We start from the raw sequence: 21736 nt of genomic DNA, 5'->3' as shown, positions 1-21736 counted from the left end.
GTGCACACAAACTACTGTATTTTACCCTTTGTCACATTGAATTGTATGGTAATAATAAAGATGCATTGCTTGATTAGATTCCTAGAATCACACACTCAACACCAAATTTTGCCATACTTAGTTGGCTCTGTAAGCCACATTCATTTAAGAGTGTTACACAATCTCGTCCATTTGTCACATCAACAATATTTCCTATGGGAAAAATTGCTTCAGATTTCTTTCAGTTTCTTTTCAGTTTCCACAATAATAAAATAACAAAAACTGAGCTACCACTGTATAACACGACAGATTTCTAATTGGATGTTGTTATTGTGTGTCTTTGACAAGTGAAAGCGTATTCAGAGTGTGAATAAAAGAATAAAAGGTGTGTGTGTGTGTGCAGGCAAGGCAATTGTTCCCCAGAGTGCTGACAAAAGATGATAGAATTTGATATGACAATATAGCATACATAGCAGCTTTCTTTCTACCTTTTACCACATCTACCTCCTAATGACGCAGCACTGTCATGGTCACGGCAGGACAGCGGTGGAGAATTGATCTGGCAACCTTCTGTTTAGGAAACGGCCATATGAGCCATGCCGACTAGAAAAGGTTTGTTGCGCTTTCATTCCTCATCCTTCCTTCCTTTCCTCTGCCATCTTTTTATCCAGACTTGATCCTTCAATTTGTGGCACCCATCCAAGGCTGGGTTAGCAGGTAAGACTCATTTGCACACACACAGCCACACTTAAGAAATGGATGAAACGTGGGAGTATGCGGCCCTGGCAAGTGTATGGAATTTTGAGTCAATCTTTTCATTCATGATCACTCTGGCAGGAAGAGTGTTAAAACAATAGTACTCAACTCAAAATAAATTCTCGAGATGCGACAGGACAGATCGTTAAAGCCAACTGTTGTAACACATCGACCAGCTCCAGCCACAAAAACACTCGCTTGCCCGCAACAGGAAGCCACAAAAGCAAGCGTGCCCACATCTTTCCTTGGCTGAGACCAAAATTGGTGGCCACTGAAAGAACAAGAGGTTCTCAAATTCATCAATAGTTATTATTATTATGAGCAAATACGCAAAACCTGGTCCTAATGAGAGCATATTTTCTATAGTTATCCATAATAGGACATGAAACTAGACAAGTCCTGTCACTTGCTTTGGTACATACATTCATTTTCTACTGTGGGGTACACCCTGGACTGGTGGCCAGCCAATCACAGGGCACATATACGTAGACAAACAACCATTCACACTCACATTCATACCTATGGACAATTTGGAGTCGCCAATTAACCTAGCATGTTTTTGGAATGTGGGAGGAAACCGGAGTACCCGGAGAAAACCCACGCATGCACGGGGAGAAACATGCAACACAGAGATGGCCGAGGGTGGAATTGAACTCCCTGCTGTGAGGCCTGCGCACTAACCACTTGTCCACCGTGGTACAATTTTACTTCATTCATTCATTGTCCTAACGAGGGTCGCGGGGGGTACTGGAGCCTATCCCAGCTGTCTTCGGGCGAGAGGTGGCGTACACCCTGGACTGGTGGCCAGCCAATCACAGGGAACATATAGACAAACAACCATTCACACTCACATTCCTACCTATGGACAATTTGGAGTCGCCGATTAACCTAGCATTCATTCATTTTCTACCGCTTATTCTCATGAGGGTCGCGGGGGTGCTGGAGCCTATCCCAGCTGTCTTCGGGTGAGAGGCGGGGTACACCCTGGACTGGTGGCCAGCCAATCACAGGGCACATATAGACAAACAACCATTCATTGGAATGTGGGAGGAAACCGGAGTACCCGGAGAAAACCCACGCATGCACCAGGAGAACAAGCAAACTCCCCACAGAGATGGCCGAGGGTGGAATTGAACTCTGGTCTCCCTGCTGTGAGGCCTGCACGCGAACCACTCGTCCGCTGTGGTACAATTTTACTTCAATCAATGAAAATCACTACTTTGTCTACTTTACTGCAAAACAATATCTTGTGTTATGTCTTCCTCTTTGTTGCCTGAGTGGCTGTTTAAATTGGTTAAGTCATAAAAAAAGACATTACAAAGTTTCTCCCTCATGTTTCCAGTAATGATGTTTCTCTAACCGACGGCCAGATCCGAAATGGTGCAGGAGGGGGACATTACAACAGTAATCACATGCAGGCAATTAACTGCTGATTTTCCTGCTACTAACAATAACTTATTTGCTTATGATTCCAAATTCTATTACTGCCTACATCTGATTAGAAAGCAGGATTCACCGCAATTGTTAATGGCTTTGTACTTAACACGAGGATGTGAAAAAGGATAATACTCAATTCTACTGAGTTCATTTAGAATGGAGTGGGAATCCACAGGCACAGATTCGATGATCTTAGTTCTACGTACAGTCCAAGTATAATTCATATAGAAGTTCATCACTGTTTTGGAGTTGATTATGACCTATTATGAGTCCAAAATCCAACAAGATTTTCCACTGAGTTTCCACAAGGTGGCAGAAGTGCATTTGATAGCAGCTCCGCATTTGAATTTGAATGGAAAACCAAACGTGACGGCAAGCAGGAAGTCTAAGAACGTTCAGTTCCAAATGTAAACATTTTTAAGAGTTCATGGTGTTGCATTTGTAAACAAAATTTTTTTTGTACTTTTTGTTCTTTAGATATTTGAGCTGTCACAAAAGCAAAAAAATTGTGTCAAAATGAAAATTATGCTGGGAATTTATCCTCACAAAATGCAGTTTTTCTCCCTTTTTTGGTAGTTTTTTGTTCTAAAATGGCTGGTACTGAAGGGGTTGTCTTTTGAAAAATGGCTGGGAAAATGTCAATTCTTGGCTGCACGATGCTGTCGAGTGGTTAGCGTGCAGGTCTCACAGCTAGGAGACCCGAATTCAATTCCACCCTCGGACATTTCTGTGTGGAGTTTGCATGTTCTCCCCGTGCATGCGTGGGTTTTCTCCAGGGACTCCGGTTTCTTCCCACATTCCAAAAACATGCTAGGTTAATTGGCGACTCCAAATTGTCCATAGGTATGAATGTGAGTGTGAATGGTTGTTTGTCTATATGTGCCCTGTGATTGGCTGGCGACCAGTCCAGGGTGTACCCCGCCTATTGCCAGAAGACAGCTGGGATAGGCTCCAGCACCCCGTGACCCTTGTGAGGATAAGTGGTAGAAAATGAATGAATGAATGAATGAATAAATTTTAACACCACCCGCCTCTCGCTTAAAGACAGCTGGGATAGGCTCCAGCACCCCCTTGTGAGGATAAACGGTAGAAACTGAATAAATGAATGAATGCAAGAATATGTTCTGACTTATATTAAAACATGACTTACATCACAGTCTATTTGGCCAGCTTTGGCTGGGCCTGGGACAAATAATCTAAATGTGTATTCTTGCCTCTATTTTCGCAGACAATAAAGGCAAAATAACCAGAAATCATTTTTTGCATGTAAATATGGCACATTTTCTCCCCCAAATGAACACATTTTGAAATGAAACAGAATGATTAATCACATTTCTGGGCCTGGGCCTTGGACAAGATACCCGTTTGTCCCCCCCCACCCACTTGTATGGGTTCTTTCATTAGTGACTGCTAACTGTGACTGATAATGAATAATAATACAATCAAATTATACGTTAAGAGTACCCATCAGGAGTTATGTGTGGTCAGTGCTGAGAAAATCATTGGCTAGTTCATTTTTAAACGTGTTAAGTGGGCTTATTAGTCATTACCAGCTGACAGTCAAGTGATTAGCAATATAGCGTTGCGGCGCCAATGTGTGGGTGCGTTTTTATTAGCCTGCGAGCTGGTGTCTCTTGTCATCACCACTTTTTTTTTTTTATTGTCGAATGGCAATGCTGATAACAGGCTGACTCAGAAATGTTTAAATCTTTGTGGGGCCCAGTCGAGCATATGGATGACTTTATCAAATGCAATTTTTCATACTTTCTGCAATCTCCCCTGTGGCACATAAGAAATCAAGTTAGTCCCCCACACTTGGTCTCTTCTCTTGTTGGTTGCAGAATCTGTATGAATCTCTGCTTCACATTCTTCTTCCATCTTTATAAGTTTTCAAAAGCCCTCCTCCTCCTCATCTCCTATCTGGGTTTTGAAATATTGATGCAGGGTAAATGACATCAGTAGTCTGTTTCAGAGAAATGATGCCGCCCAGCCTCTCCGTCTCGGTTTTCTCATTATTTTCACCCTTCTTGAGTTTTCATAATGCCTCCATGCTTTATTTATGATGGCTTGTGGGCTCAGGTTTGTGTTGTTGTTGTTGTTTTCTGTTGTTTTTGACACCTCACTATTTCTTTCCTGCTCTTTTACTGTGGATATTTTTTCCATTTCTTTTTTTTTTTCCCTTTACATTTTGAATTAACACTGGCGAACAGAAGAGTAATGATCTCTTTTGTTTGGAAAAAGCCGGCTCTGAGGTAGGCCCTTATTAATAGCTTTCCAGCATAAAATGACTTTTGAGTATGATTCACACTCCATTGCATTCATATAACATAATATCCAGTGAGAAAAAATTAGAAAATTATAATTTTCTGTTCAAGTGAAGTTAAATTATGACACTTTCGGTTCCTGTTTTCATGTATTAGCAAGCTAATATGCTGCTAAAAAGGACATTTTCTGATGAAAATACATTAAGAACACAGTTATAGTGTATTAATAACAAAAGATGCGTGTCATATTAAGGCAACTGGAAAACGTATGCAAATAGAAGCAAAATTTTGGCGTAAATTCACATTAACTTTCATTTGCGAATACAATGTCTTCGTCTCCCAGTCGAGAAAACACATAATTTACATTTCACAATCCAGCAAAATAAATACTATTATCATATGCTCACCCCAAAGAAACCTTTTAAAGCAGCTGGTGTCTCCTAGTGAAGGGAATGACATAATAAATATGTGTGAAAAGATCTGATGATGAAGGTTTACTCACCCAAGACTGGGCGACGCGTCATTGATTCATCTGAACAAGCTTCGAAAATGTAGGGTATTTTTTGAAAGATTATACTCTTACCATTGTTATCATCTTGTGGGATTTGAGATCTGTGTCTCGATGATTGACACTCACAGCATAAATACAGTAATTGCTAATTAGACTAAAACCTAGTTAGAATTAAAATATCTCATTATATATCACATGCATTGTACTTTTTTTTTAACTGTATTGTTCTTCAATTTCATGCATTCCTGCTACTCATGAAGAGATTAGATTCCGCCATCTTGATATTCATGACCACATGCACAGAAGAACTCACTTCCAGATTGAACATCTGGGAATAATGAATTCACAGAGCATCGCAAACTTTGAATTACACAATCAGACTTTGGGTCACTCCAGGAGGGTGATGCCCACTCTGGGGGGCGTCACTGATTGGACACCTCGGGTGACACAGTTGATGATGGATGGCACGGCATGCCGACTTTAAACGGCCTTCAACTTGTTAAACACTTGACCACCGTTTGTCAGATAAGGAAAAAAATGGATCATAATGAAATTGGATATGACACGTTCTCCGAAGCTGAAATATTTTAAATTGCTTATTATTTGTAGTATTAACTCTCCAACACACCATGAAAAACATGTACAAAGATGGACAATGTTCAGTTTCTGAAAAAAAAAAAAACATTTGTCATTGATAACAGTTGTGATGATTGGACACCACATAATTTTTTAGATATGAATACATAGTGAACATTTGGCCCCATAACTATAACCTAGCTTAGCCTAGCTGGTGTGCACTTCCCACACTAATTAACAAGTGTGACATGAAAAGTCGCTATTATATTGGGTTTCCAAACTTTCTATACTTGGTCAGAACTAACAGTTGTGATGATTGGACACCACATATTTTTTTTAGATATGAATACATAGTTAACATTTGGCCCCATAACTATAACATCTCTTCTTGCTTTGTACTCGATGGTGTGCACTTCCCACACTAATTAACGCATGTGACATGAAAAGTTGCTATTATATTGGGTTTCTGAACTTTCTACACTTGGTCAGAACTAACAGTTGTGATGATTGGACACCAAATATTTTTTTAAAGATATGAATACATAGTTAACATTTGGCCCCATAACTATAACCTAGCTTAACCTCGATGGTATGCACTTCCCACACTAATTAACGTGTATGACATGAAAAGTCGCTATTATATTGGGTTTCCGAACTTTCTATACTTGGTCAGAACTAACAGTTGTGATGATTGGACACCAAATCATTTTTTAAAGATAGGAATACATAGTTAAAATTTGGCCCCATAACTATAACATCGCTTCTTGCTTTGTACTAGATGGTGTGCACTTCCCACACCAATTAACACGTGACATGAAAAGTCGCTATTATATTGGGTTTCCGAACTTTCTATACTTGGTCAGAACTAACAGTTGTGATGATTGGACACCACATATTTTTTAGATATGAATACATAGTTAACATTTGGCCCCATAACTATAAACTAGCTTCTTGCTTTGTACTAGATGGTGTGCACGTCCCACACTAATTAACGCATGTGACATGAAAAGTCGCTATTATATTGGGTTTCCGAACTTTCTATACTTGGTCAGAATTAACAGTTGTGATGATTGGACACCAAATATTTTTTTAGATATGAATACATAGTTAACATTTGGCCCCATAACTATAACATCTCTTCTGGCTTTGTACTAGATGGTGTGCACTTCCCACACCAATTAACGTATGTGACATGAAGTCGGTATTATATTGGGTTTCCAAACTTTCTATACTTGGTCAGTATTAACTGTCAGAACCGCTGTGTGTATTTTGCAAACAGCACATCAATAACGACTAAAAATGTCAAATAGAATAAAAGATAAAAATCTCTGCAGGTTCGGAGAACGTGTCATATTGATTACACTGGTTTATTTCAACACTATTTGTCTGTGGGAAATGCATTGAGGCTCTTTTCTCTCAAGCTTCTTTTCTACTGCAGAGTATCTACTCAGGTAGACACAGACCACACTTTGAAACCACAACGGTGGTTTCTGGATGCCGTCAGATCCTAATATTTATCTCCGTAAAATGGCCAACAGACTCAGGCCTATGGTCTTGCAAAACACAAGACCATAGGCCCAGACTGCAGGGTCGGTCTCCTGTATCCTGTTTTCTTTCCGTCCCTGCACTCTGCCGTTCTATCTCAACTCAACCAGTCGAGACAGTCGGCTGTTCCACAGAGCTTGGGTTTTGTTTGATGTTTAATCCCTCTAAGGAGTTTTTCCTTGCCCCTATCGCCTGGGTTCCAGTTGGTTCTCTCTAATGTATAAGAAGCGTGGTTCTAGACCCGATCCATGTGTAAAATGCACTATATCAATTTGACTTTACTTTTTTTAAACAATTGTTCCATTTTGTGTCTTTCTTTGACTGATAGGTTTAATACTCCTTTGCACCAGTAATATCACTTGTGGGGGAGTACTGTTTTGAAGTGTAAAACAGGACTCCCCATACAAATCCAAGTACAGACGTGGCAACCCGAGTAGGTACAGTGTATTTGAAAAGAGGCTTGAGAACTAAACCAAAAAGTGAGTGACAACCATAAGGTGTTGTGGTTATGTAGGTGGTCAAATGTCGTCCGTAACCTTTGCTGACTTTCTTAGCAATAAGAACAGCTTACATTGAATTGAACTAAGCGACGCCAATTATTGCAGCAAATAAGAAGTCCTGGAAGATCAGCAGACAGGTTACAGATTTAACAAGAAAAAGGCGGTTCAAAATATATTGGCACAATGGCACAGCTCACAGACCATCGGCGGTAAGAGATTAACCCTGGTATGAAATGGCAAAGCGAAAATTTGCTGATTGGCTGATGAACCTGTTACCGAGCGGAATCCGGGTATTTGGATATTCCAAATGGCGGCTCTTACCACAACGGATATCCGGACCCGTTTTGATGGCCTCCTGTTTTCAGGAGACGCGGGGCTCTCCAAGTTGTTGTTTTTCTTCCACCAACCAAGCATAAGCACACAACATGAACAAACTTACCAGCAGGGTCAGTGAAAAACAGCAACACAATCACAGATTTAAATAATACATTTCAAAAAAAGCTATTTAGAGGAGATATTTTGAATATGGTAGGTAGAAAAAGTGTGAGGTTGGCTGAGAGATTGTGTGTATTTTCTGGACTCGTGTGGGAGGCAATGTACTGTGGAGTGTACAGAACTGTACGTGAGAGATATAATCGGAGTGTGAAGAATGTGTGAAGAGTATGATGCCAGCCACTGCGTGTGGGGTGTCATGTTGTTGGGTGCATTCAAGGTTCTTTTACCTCCATGAGCTCTGCATCTGGACTGGCACAAAACAGGTTCTTTAGCGCGTTGCCTGATTGGTCCTGTGGACCTACGAGACAAAGCCATCATCTCACAATGATCTTCAAATTGCTGTCTTGTCAAAGAAGGAAGCTTACAGGCAGCTGGGATAGGCTCCAGCATACCCCTGCGACCCTAATGACGATTTAACCAAAATTATAAAAATTTTCGATCTTAACCAAAATTACCCACATTTTCGATCTTAACCAAAACCCACACTGTAGCTAAAAATTGTGACTTATTTCAACTTCTGCAGCTTTAGTTTGTATCTTTGTTGATATAAACATCGCCCCCTCCCTCTGTGCCATGAAACTCATTAAAAAAAAGCTCACTCTGATGACACAAAAATGACATTCATATATACCCCTGCGACCCTAATGAGGATTTTCGATCTTAACCAAAATTACCGAAATTTTTGATTTTAACCAAAATTCTCTGTAGCGACTTACTGTACTGAAAATACGGGAATCTATCATCTATTCTGAAAGATACTGATAAAGTGTCATGATCCTTACAGTACATTACCTACATCACCTAATGCATCTGACATTTGCAAAAAAAATGACATTCATATATACCCCTGGACCCTAATGAGGATTTTCGATCTTAAGCAAAATAACCAAAATTTTCGATCTTAACCAAAATTACCAACATTTTCAATCTTAACCAAAATTACCAACATTTTCAATCTTAACCAAAACCCACACTGTAGCTAAAAATTTTGACTTTTTTGTAACCCTGCGACCCTAATGAGGATTTTCGATCTTCACCAAAATTACCAAAATTTTCGATCTTAACCAAAACCTACACCGTAGCTAAAATTGTGACTTATTTCAACTTCTGCAGCTTTAGTTTGTATCTTGTTGATATCAACATCGCCCCTCCCTCTGTGCCATGAAACTCATTTTAAAAAAGCCCACTCTGATGATAGTTTGATACCAGTGACTTATAGAGGTTTATTTCTTCTTCATTACACATTTTTTTGAACTGATACCACTTTGTAGCGACTTACTGTGCTGAAAATACGGGAATCTATTATCTATTCTGAAAGATGCTGATAAAGTATCATGATCCTTACAGTACATTTCCTACATCGCCTAATGCATCTGACATTTGCAAAAAAATGACATTCATATGAGGATTTTCGATCTTAACCAAAATTACCAAAATTTTCGATCTTAACCAAAACTAAGCTAAACTAAGCTAAACTCATTTAAAAAAGCCCACTCTGATGATAGTTTGATACAAGTAAAAGTGACTTATAGAGGTTTATCTCTTCTCCATGACATTTTTTTTTGACTGATGCCACTTTGTAGCGACTTACTGTGCTGAAAATACGGGAATCTATCATCTATTCTAAAAGATGCTGATAAAGTATCATGATCCTTACAGTACATTTCCTACAGTGCTTAATGCATCTGACATTTGCAAAAAAATGACATTCATATGTGTAGGAGAGTGACTTACTGGTGGGGATATCAGTGGGCCGCTCTACCACCGAGGGTCTCTTCAGAGCAGGTTTAAGGGGCTTCTGAGGAATTGGACGAGTGGGGCTGAAAGATGATTCTTCTGTGGATATCTACACACACAAACACACATTGATACGTGAGTCATGAACAAAACCTAAAAACTAATTTTAAACGTTAATTGATACTGACTTAATGAACAGAGTGAACATTGTTGTTTTGGCTTGTTACAACAACAGTGATTTGGAATGAGATCGGGAGCTTGGTGAACTTGCTAACTGGTAACTTGCTTGTTTGACTTGCTAGCTTATGCTAATTTACAGTAAACAAACAATATGTTCAATTCAATATGAATCAGGGGTTACTTTTGTTGATGTAGACTTTAATCTAAGTTCCAAAATAAACCAATTTTATAAAAATTGTTGTAGTATTTTCGAATGTGTAAAAGAAAACCTCACACCCCCAAGTATGCTGTAAGGAAGGGGTCCCTAAGCAGGCGCAATAATTTTTTGGACAAATTAATAATTTGTAGATGAAATTTCATGTGGATGGACATTATTTTATTAAAAAAAATATCCCAAATATTTTGCATGTTTAAGTTGTTGACTCCTCCCACTTTGTTCGATGGTCCTGGAACGCACCATCTAACTTTGTTCCACGCTGTACACAGTGTTTTTCTTTAAAGGTACATCATGTGTTCCATTTGAGTTGATTAGTGTCGGTTTTGTTTGCACTGCGAGTTAGATACAAATCTGTGATGTTGACCTCTGAACTAGCAGTTCATATTCCCTATAACCTCCGACCTGGAAGCGGACCTCCTGACTTGTTCGTAGGTGGTCGTCCTCGCAGTCAGAGTTGGACACGACAGACATCCGCTTCTTCTCTGCTGCGTCCCGCTCTCTGATGAAATCGAGGCGGCGAGAGCGACCTAGCTGGAGGGAGAGCAGCGACTGGAGCTGAGCACGCTCAATGGAACCCAAGAGGATCATGGATGCTGTGTGAGAAATAGATGAAGGGCAAAAAGGTAAAGACTAATATAAAGGACGCCAGAGGGGTTGCTAGAAAATGCATTGCAATGAGTTAAGAGGCAAGGCAGTGACTAGCATGATGAATAGGACAGAGAGCATCAACCGGGAGAATGAAAACATAGAACGTCATCAAATAAGGAAACAGTGGAAAAAAGGCGCTAGAGAGGGAAGCAATTGCAGTGTAGGGAAAAAAAAATATTTCCAACACAAGTCATCCTCATTTATTGTGGTTATTGATTGCTTACCATAATGAGAGCCCTCCAGATATGAAATAACATCCCTATAGTCATCTTTATAGTCATATTACCCAATATAGCAGATAGAATCACAGAAAATAAGCCATTTAAAGGGGACCTGTTATGCTCTTTGTTTGGGCCTTTGTATGGAGTTGTGGAGTCATTTTATCCTCACGAGGGTCGCGGGGGTGCTGGAGCCTATCCCAGCTGTCTTCGGGCGAGAGGCGGGGTACACCACAAAGAGACAAACAAGCATTCACACTCACATTCATACCTATGGAGGTAATAATGCTAGATAATGTCGCTCATTCAAAGGGTTGGATGAAGATAAGAGCAGAGGGTCGTCCACCCAACTTGTCAATTTTCCAGGATGCATCACTCAGTGTGTGCTTTCACACAAACTTCTATAGCTACCCTAGCAAGCGTCATAGAAAAACAGATTGAGGTGACTATAGGGGTGCTATCACATGATCTCTAATAATTAAATCATATTTAGAAAGTCATTAACTTAACTTAATGGACAATTTGGAGTCCTGGCATGTTTTTGGAATGTGGGAGGACACCGGAGTACCCACGCATGCACGGGGAGAACGTGCAAACTCCACACAGAGATGGCCGAGGGTGGAATTGAACCCTGGTCTCCTAGCTGTGAGGTCTGCGCGCTAACCACTTGACCGCCGTGCAGCCCATTACATTCATTAAATATATAAAATTTAATTGCGTGTTTATGTTTTTTGGGGTACAGGGCTTTGGGTTAAATATATTTTTATTCATAGAATTTTGGACCACAAGACAACAACAGCACGTCTCTGTCTCTCTTACCAGCTGATTCCACCAGAGCCAGAGTTTTGAGGTGACCCGTCAGAAGGACATTATGCAGGTCTCTGTAGCAGCAGTTGAGCGTGATGTAGCGCACGTCCCTCACCATGATGTCCTCCACACGGATATTGTACTTTCTGAGCACACGGACAGCAGAAGAAACATAAAAAAAGACCAATTTCAGCTATGATAGTTTTAACATTTGATCGACATTTCATGATACTATTTTTTTTCCCCATGCATCTGCCTTAATTAATATTCAATCTCATAAGTGTAGCTGACAGCCCCAATCATTCTTCAGTTGACTGGTCAATCTAGAAAAAAAAAATGTTAAGAGCCTCGACATGTCATTCCGGATGTTAGCGGCAATGACGGCATTGCCAAGTACACACTTGCATCAGCAGAACTGTACACCACTCATAAACACTCAGCTCTCTTCCTGTCCATGCTTGCCAAAAGTTGCAAACGAGGCAGCAGTTGCTTGTCGTTTCAGCTTCCAAGCCCCCGCGACTTGTGCCAGCAAACAGGTTCCGGCCAACATTGCTTTGCTTGCATTTTCAATGGAATACATTGCCCTCTCTTTCATACAAAGTCAACCTAATGACAATACACTCTTCAACGCAAGACATCTGAAAGGTTGAATAAGCTGGTGGTCAACATCTGGATCACCGTGCTTTTGACAAGCCGATAAAGCCTGAGGGATGCTCTCTGTGTGCTAACCATGAATTATTTTTCCTAACTAATTATCATGTGTCAATCCAACCCTCAGCCATCTCATGTGGAGTTTCCATGTTCTCCCCGTGCATGCATGGGTATTCTCCGGGTACTCCGGTTTCCTCCCGCGTTCCAAAAACATGCTAGGTTAATTGGCGACTCCAAATTGTCCATAGGTATGAATGTGAGTGTGAATGGTTGTTTGTCTATATGTGCCCTGTGATTGGCTGGCCACCAGTCCCATAACCCTTGTGAAAATAAGCGGTAGAAAATGAATGAATGAATGAATTATCATGTGCATAGATGGAGATGAGTTGTCGAGAGGGGGTTCACTCTTGGACTTTTTTTTTGAAAAATGAAAATTGCTGGCTCATGAAAAAATACAAAACACAAACTCAAACAACTAACATTTCAAGTTGCTTCTTTCATTGACAGTTCTGGGTACAGTACAACATGGAAACTTGCCAGTGTACTTGTACTTTGGCCCCACAATTTCCTCAACGCATGTGAGCTTGATGCAATAACTCACGGGTACTCATTTATTTCACTTACTGACACATTTCACTAACTCACTGGTACTGGAGGAAAACTTGAATGTTGTTGGTACTAGTGGTGTGTTGGTCATGAACAAACGGGTTAAAAGAACTGGTTCTTTTTTTGTGGACATAATGAACGAGGTCACCGCCCCTAAAATACCCGTTTAGTCCGTTCAGTTGCAATTTTTTTTTTTCTTGATTGGCTGGAGAGTCAGTTCACCGTTCCTTTTGCAGGATGGGACAATCTTCGTGCTTGCCTGTCTTATCCTATCGTCATGCCTCGCTCTGTGGGTGGGTGGGGTTAGCTGACTGAAAGACCTGGAACCGAGAGACACTGTCGGAACTAGTTCTTTTGACCCGTTCGTTCTTGACCGACACACCACTAGTCATCACGTGTTGTTGAGTCGGAACGAATGTGAACATGAGTGAACGGACTGACTCGACACAGCTGACCGGGTCCATGCACCGGAGGAGATCACAGGCTAATGACCAATTGACTGAAATGAACGGATCTTTTTGGTGAATGAACCAGAATGATCCAGTTCACTGAAATTAACGGTTTTGCCCACCACTTGTTGGTACTCAACGAAAACTTGAGTTTCACTGATTCATGGTTACTCAAAGAAGATTTGAGTTTCACTGACTCACGGGTACTCAGGAAGGCTCCAATTTCGTTTTGACTCACAAATACTGAATGAAAGTCAAGTTTCAATGACTCGTGTGTGCTTGACGAAGGCTTGAGTTTGATTTGGACTGTGGATTTGGATGTTACACACGGGTACCAGAGGACGACTTTCGAGTTTCACTGACTCACAAATACTCAAGAAGACTCGAGTTTCAATGACTCATGGGTGAGCCACAAAAATTCAAGTTTTACTAACTCATTGGAACTCAAAGAAGACTTGAGTTGCAATGACTGACGGGTACTCGATAAAGACTTGAGTTTCACTGACTCAGAAGTTGTGAGACACATTTAGGTGCCTCAACTCAGGACCAGGAAGTTAAAAAAAAAACCCCACCTTCTATACTGTATTCAAACCCGATAAAATCTGATTGGTTTTCGTTTAAATCGAGCCCTCCCCCCTACATGGCAAGGTAATTCAATGCTCATCAGTTTTGCTGTAAGCCTCCGCTAACAGATTTGAGCAAGAGATAACGGATCTCATAAATCCAGGCTTAAGGGTCATTGATACTGTGTGGTGGCAGAGAGAACTGATACGAGTGTGTGTGGATGAGGAATGTGATAAAAGACGCTTGCAATTATCGAAGACAATGACAGGAACTACGGGCAATTCCCTTAAAATTGGACAGCACAGTCTGACGAAACATGACAGTCAACATACTTCGACACACTCGCATGCATTCAGAGTGGTGTTATGCGCTGTAACTGTTCCCACACTTTTCTAAAATGCTCCTCAAAAGCAGAAAGGACAGTTTTGGATACTCTAATGTGTAAAAATAGGGTGTAAAAATATGCATGTTCATAATTGCAATAACAATCGATACATTCAATTCTTTCATCAATGTGAACATGTAAACCAATGGACTCATGAGCATGTCACACAGCCTGGCGTTACGCAAGTGTTCCTGTGTGGGTAGGTGGAGGCGTGGGTGTGATATGGATATTTTCCAGTTTGAGTGAAAAACACATTCAGCTTGGAGGACGCTGCACCACCTACCGTGTCTCATTCCCTCTGCAATCCCACAGCCATGTACTCTGGGTTATATTTTGCAGTCTTTCTTTATCTTCTACAACGCTCAGGAAAAGTGCAATGATTTTTGTATATATAGCTATCAAAAGACCTATCATTTTTAGCCTGTGAAAATAGACAAATTTGAACTTATGTACCACATTCTTGCTTTTAAAAACCATTAAATCCATTAAATCCTCATAAGGGTCGCAGGGGTGCTGGAGCCTATCCCAGTTTTCTTCGGGCGAGAGGCAGGGTATACCCTGGACTGGTGGCCAGCCAATCACAGGGCACATATAGACAAACAACAATTCACACTCACATTCATACCTATGGACAATTTGGAGTCACCAATTAACCTAGCATGTTTTTGGAATGTGGGAGGGAAACCCACGCATGCACGGGGAGAACATGCAAACTCCACACAGAGAGGGCCGAGGGTGGAATTGAACTCGGGTCTCCTAGCTGTGAGGCCTTCACACTAACCACTGATCCGCTGTAGAGCCCATTAAAGATATACTTTGTGTAAATAAATCATTAAGTGGCCAAAACGCACCAACGTTTAAGTCGCACCTACTAAATTTAGAGAGAAAAAAGGCTGTATATATCCAAGTCATAAAAATACATTGTGGCACGCACATGAGAAGTCCATGAGAACCAGGAGCCAATCAGGAGTGAGGAAAAAAACTCACAATGAGCTTATCGATCCTCACAGTGACTCACAGTGTCATCTTAGACAGAAGGCTAAAATCATCACACAGCAACTAACACATAAAAGGTAGCTAAGAAACATACAAGACAACAATATGAGTTTAACATAAAAAAACAGCAACTATTTTAACTGCTTCCCATAATGCATTATTCCCAGCAGAGTAGTTTATTCACCAATAGTCAGCAATTGAGATGACAATTTGTAAATTGTGCTTGAAATGATAAATAGACAAAGACAAGTAAATAAGAGAAAAACTGTGAAATAGTACTAATTATTTAATCTGATCATTATACAGTATGTTATAACAATAGTGTATTTAGTTTCAAAACAAAACATGTCGACAATAATATCTGTGGGCAATAAATATTTCGTAACACCTGCATTGTTTGTGACTCAGTTCAATAAAAACGTCTGTCCAATTTTCCATTGTATTTTTTCATTATGTCTCCTAATATTTTCACCACTGTGAGAGCCACTGACTTTTATGACACTCTGGACATCAAAACTAAGTAAGAGTGGTTTATTGTTCTACATTTCCGCCCATAGGATGTATTAATGGAATTTCCAAAAACAATCTGCTCTCATCAGAGGTTGACAAGAATCCTGATGGGACTTTGAAAGTCTCACAGTAAAATCAGAGGCTAAAACTTATACATTTACTGTATTCTGTTTCACAAACAAGATTTTCAGGCTATGAGAATTTCTGTTACGGCATCTATGTACGTGTATGTGTACAACTACATGCAGTCATTGTGTTCCTAGATTACAAAACTGCAATGAGTACATTGGGCAGAGTGTGAAAATGGGCTGATGAGCCCATAAGGTCACCACAGATAAGAAGGAACACAGGGGAAGAAAGCTGAGGGGAATACCTAATGAAGACATGGCTTGCCAGGGTCAAATGAGGTGCAGATGAAGAAAAAGTGATGCAAGTCACGACCAAGAACCAAGAGGAGGCTCCTCAGGGCAAGGCCATACACAATGATAAACAAATGGCACATTGAATGAGCAGTTTTCCCCGAATTACTCTCAATTTAAAGTTGATGCATCCAAGCTATGGTTGCCACCTAATCATTTGGCAACAAATGTAACAATAAATATTCATTCATTCATTTTCATGAAGGTTGCAGGGGGTGCTGGAGCCTATCCCAGCTGTCTTCAGGCAAGAGGCGGGGTACACTCTGGACTGGTGGTCAGCTAATCACAGGGCACATAGGCACAGGGATAGGCTCCAGCACCCCCCACGACCCTTGTGAGCATTAGAAAATGAATGAATGAATCCGACAATGTAAACGTATATTGTCATGTGCATGCGTCTGTTTTACTCGCCTCTTGCTGCATTGGTTCTCTACCTAGATGGTGAACAGAGTGAGACCTCTTGTCAGTCATACAGGTAATGTAGAAATTAGGAGGGAAAAAAAGCAACAAAACATACTTCCCAGCCTCAAACATATCCACACAGTTTTCTAATTTTTTGGGGGAGGGAGACCTAGACATCGAAATGCAGCACTTTCGTCCCGAGAGTAAACACTCACTGAGCCGCTTGGTTGGCAAAGTAAATACATACAGAACAGCGCAAAACGGTGTGCGTTCACAGAAAGTCATCGCAAAAGAAATGCTGCTCTTTAATACAGATTTCAAGAAATGCTGCAAATGTTGGACAGAACGAAATGTTCATTCATTCATTCATTTTCTACAGCTTACCCTCACAAGGGTTGAGGGAGTGCTGGAGCCTATCCCAGCTGTCTTCCGGCGAGAGACAGGGTACACATTGGACTGGTCGCCAGGGCACATAGACAAACAACCATTCACACTCACATTCATACCTATGGACAATTTGGAGTCGCCAATTAACCTAGCATGTTTTTGGAATGTGGGAGGAAACCGGAGTACCCGGAGAAAACCCACGCATGCACGGGGAGAACATGCAAACTCCACACAGAGATGGCCGATGGTGGGATTCAACTCGGGTCTCCGAGCTGTGAGGTCTGTGCGCTAACCACTCGACCGCCGTGCAGCCCTAACAATAAGCAGTTCCAGACGATACACATGGCAATTAAAGAGTGAAGAGGAGTGTTACGGCAGCTGTACCAGCAACATAGTATATAGCAGATTTATATCTACATCGGAACAAGGCCTGAATCAGAAATTGACCAGACCTTCGGGGCGACCGTAGCCCAATAAAAAGGAAATTTTATGCTTTTTAGCTGAGCTCAGAGAACACCCAGCAGCTGCGAGTCCTGGTCTCAGTATTGTGCAGTTGCTATAAATTATTTAACAGAGTAAAGCCAATGAAAAGCTATGCGACAGTCAACTATTGAGCCCGACACCTCGAAACTAACTGCCTCCTTGTAAAAGCACACATCCTTCATGATTCCAGTCTCCAGAAACAGTAAAACTACACATAATCTCAGTCTAAAACACACTAATAGAAATTTAAAACCATTGCCAGCTGTCACCTCCCTGGGTACTTTTGATAATCAACAAATTGGCTCATTTGGAATTCATATGGAAGATATTACTTAGACTGCAGACAAGGGTCCTGCAGAAAACATCGCAGCAGCTGCCATATCACAGCTCAGACATGTCGCAATAGTATATGAGTGTTTCTCTACAAGTGGACCACTTACTCATGGTGCCCCCAGCCCAGCTCTGGGAGATATGGCAGCTTCTTGATACGGATGATAGAGTCGTACAGGGAGGGTTGCAGGGACTGTGCTACAGCGTTGGCCAGAATCACCGCGATCATCACAGGAAGGATGTGAGAGATCTGCCCAGTCAGCTCAAACACAATCACTGCAGTGGAAACTGTATGGGTGACTGCTCCTGACAGGGCTGCTGCACCTGAACGTGGGCGACAGGACAGTGAGGTGAGCAACCGAATGTACAGTTACTGTAAAAATACAGCACAGAAACTATGATTCACATAGACATTACCACCATGGGCAATGTGCCACATTTTATGACTGAAAATAAGGTATAACATATTTTCTTGACTATAAGTCGCTCCGGAGTATAAGTCGCATAAGGCCAAAAATGCATCATTAGGTCAAAAAAAGACATACATAAGTCGCATTTTTTGCAGGTAATTTATTTATTTTATAAACTACTTGGGGGGGGTGCTGGAGCCTATCCTAGCTGTCTTCGGGCGAGAGTACACCCTGAACTGGTGGCCAGCCAAGCACAGGGCACATATAGACAAACAACCATTCACACTCACATTCATACCTATGGACAATTTGGAGTCACCAATTAACCTAGCATGTTTTTGGAATGTGGGAAGAAACCGGAGTAGCCGGAGAAAACCCACGCATGCATGGGGAGAACATGCAAACTCCACACAGAAATGGCCGAGGGTGGAATTGAACTCTGGTCTCCTGGCTGTGTGGCCCGTGCAATAACCACTAGTCCGCCGTGCAGCCCCTTTATGTAACAAACAGTTTTTTCATTTATAAGTCGCTCTAGAGTACATGGCCAAGGGTGGAATCGAACTCTGGTCTCCTAGCTGTGTGGCCCATGCGCTAACCACGCAACCGTCATGCAGTCCGTTTATATAACATAAACAGTTTTTTCATTTATAAGTCGCTCTGGAGTATAAGTCGCAGGAACAGCCAACCTATGAAAAAAGTGTGACTTATAGTCGGGAAAATACGGTATTTTTTTTCTCGAAACTCAAGAAATTTCTTAGAACATATGAGAGCAATATTGCCCGGGACAACTACAAAAACACGTCATCACCCAATTTTTCAAAATGGCAGTGGTCATCATTCAAGTTTTCAGTTTCTTTGACCAAACCGAGCACCTCTCCAACTCAATTACCGATCTTGTATTCTACTATTCCCCCTCATCCTTTAGGAGGAACGCATTTTCCTGTAATTCAATGAAAAGAAAAGCTCAATATTTCCAAATATTTTTAGAGTAATTGTGTTGTGACGAGAACAACACAAAAGCTGCATTGGAGCAGCACAGAGTGAAGAAAGCCGTCACTGCTCAACCAACCAAATGAATTAGACTTGTCAAAAGACTGAGATGAATACTCGGGGAAAAAATAGCAGAGGAATGAAAGCATTAAAATAAAGTGAAAGCGGGAACAAAGCCAAGTAAAATAAATGGTATTCCAACTTGGAGGTTTCATTGTTCTCCCACGTAATTTAATTATAGCTGATGTGCTTCCTATTTTCTCCCTCTGATGGATGCTGCATCCCATCTTCACATTTAGCAATCTCTTCAGTTGAATTAAAGAGGCTCATCAGAATGTCAAGGGCCCAATCGTTGGTTGCAGTAAACCACATGGGAATCACCATGACAACAACCATGATGCATCGAACTTGTGTACATAAATAGAGTTAGACAAGAACTGAAAACAGGGGAAACTGATGACGCTTACACTTGGACTATGAACAATAAATGGATAACCCTAAAAGAATAGCTTTGAAATCATTTGTATGCAACTCGGGCTGCAGCTATTGAATATTTTAGTTCTCAAGTATTCTACAGAAAATGTATTTGATTAATGGAGTAATTGGAAAAAACATATTTTTGCTTGGTTAAAGAGCAATATTACATTCACAAGAAAACGTTTCCAACTGGTTTTGGTGTGTCGGTCATGAACGAACTGGTCAAAAGCACTAGTTCTTTTTTTTTTTTTTAACGGAATAAAAAATAATAAAATACCCATTCAGTCTGTTCAGTTGCAAATGCAGAAAATCGGTGAGGTTGTTCAAGACCGACTCAAGCCTGATATGAACTGGAAAATGGCGGAACACCATGGTTAAGCTCTACAATGAAGCCAGTCTAACACCATGGAATGAAATTGTGCTCTACAAACAAGAAGCCGCTGATCCAAAATCAACATTTATAAGCTCAAACCAAAGTCAGACTCTTTCTGTACAAAAATTGTCACGCTCAGACGAGACAGAGACTGAGCCATTTGCCCGTAATGACAAGAAATGTGTTTGGAGTAGTTAAGGCAATCTTTCCAAATCTAAGAACTGTAGTAGCCTTCTGTGCTAGTGGCGTCTCGCTGAACTAGTGAACCAAAAAGTATATGGAATCATCAAAGCACTGAATGATGCAGTTCAGGGCACACAGGATAATTTGTTATGTGTCAAAATTTTAGGGACAATTTTGACAAAAATGTAATCACTATGGAAACTGGGACATACAAAAAACCAGAGAGTTGATTGTACTAAACCACAATGGTAATGGTTTAATTTCATTTAAACATGCATCAGATTACAATTGAATGCATCACATAATCAGTTCACAGTTCCACATGTCCAAAAGGAGTAGGAAGAAGCAAAGCTCATTAAATCCTACCCCTCCATCTGGTACTTTTACAATCAGTAACTGTTACATTTGTTCACTTCCTGCTTTCCTAATATAGTTTCAGTTTTTTTTTTTTTTTTTAATTTTATTTTTGTCACGTACCGAAGTACGAGGTGATGACCATCCAATGACATAATGGGTACCATAGTAAGTGTCAATATAGTGATATATATAGCACATCATGACTGGTTCAAGACTCTTCATCCTTGTATTTAGCAAACATCAACTGCTTGTATTGTTTCTTGAATTGGCTCATCGTTGTGCATTGTTTGAGTTCCTTACTCAATCCATTCCATAGTTTGATTCCACATACTGAAATGCTATGGCTTTTTAACGTAGTCCTAGCATATAAGTGTTTCAAATGTAGTTCTTCCTTGAGATCATATTTCTCCTCTCTTGTAGAGAAGTATTGGATGACATTTTTAGGTAATTGGTTATTTTCAGCCTTATGCATTATTTGAAGATTTGAAGATTAACTATATCAGGAAGTATTTGTGATTTTAGAAATAAGCAGTTAGTATGTTTTCTTAATTATCCTTACTGACCTTTTTTGCAGTACATTTAGCGAGTGAAGATTGCTTTTATAGTTATTACCCCATATTTCCACACAATAAGTAAGATATGGTAGAACCAGAGAGCAATAAAGAGTATGGAGTTATTTCTGATTCAGAACAAATTTAGCTTTGTTCAATATTGAAATATTGTGGTGTAATTGAAAAGCATGACTTTACATAAGAATGCATGCCTTTACTCACCTACAACAGCATAGCCTCCCGGTACAATGGGGTAGATGGTGCCGTCTGTGTTTATACCATCCGGGAACCAGGCGGCCATGCTTTCTCCCACCAGGCGACCAAATGCTGCCCCTAAACAATC

General features: G+C 40.6%; 1 protein-coding gene across 1 annotated transcript in view; it reads right to left on the bottom strand.

The window, feature by feature from the left end:
• The window catches only part of LOC131134589 (chloride channel protein 2), an 80376-nt gene that overhangs the window by 12210 nt on the left and 46430 nt on the right, over positions 1-21736 (bottom strand). The window contains exons 14-20 of the mRNA XM_078792908.1: positions 21616-21726; positions 18163-18376; positions 11883-12016; positions 10600-10790; positions 9798-9909; positions 8291-8361; positions 7890-7964 (exon numbers count right to left, since the gene is read on the bottom strand). Of these exons, the coding sequence (XP_078649034.1) occupies positions 7890-7964; positions 8291-8361; positions 9798-9909; positions 10600-10790; positions 11883-12016; positions 18163-18376; positions 21616-21726 (908 nt within the window). The remainder of the gene's footprint in view (positions 1-7889; positions 7965-8290; positions 8362-9797; positions 9910-10599; positions 10791-11882; positions 12017-18162; positions 18377-21615; positions 21727-21736) is intronic.

The sequence above is a fragment of the Doryrhamphus excisus genome, linkage group LG8 (assembly GCF_037039965.1).
Source record: "Doryrhamphus excisus strain RoL-2023G ecotype Guam linkage group LG8, RoL_Dexc_Guam_v1.1, whole genome shotgun sequence".
Lineage (NCBI taxonomy): Eukaryota > Metazoa > Chordata > Actinopteri > Syngnathiformes > Syngnathidae > Doryrhamphus > Doryrhamphus excisus.
This window is presented reverse-complemented; position numbering and strand designations above follow the sequence as displayed.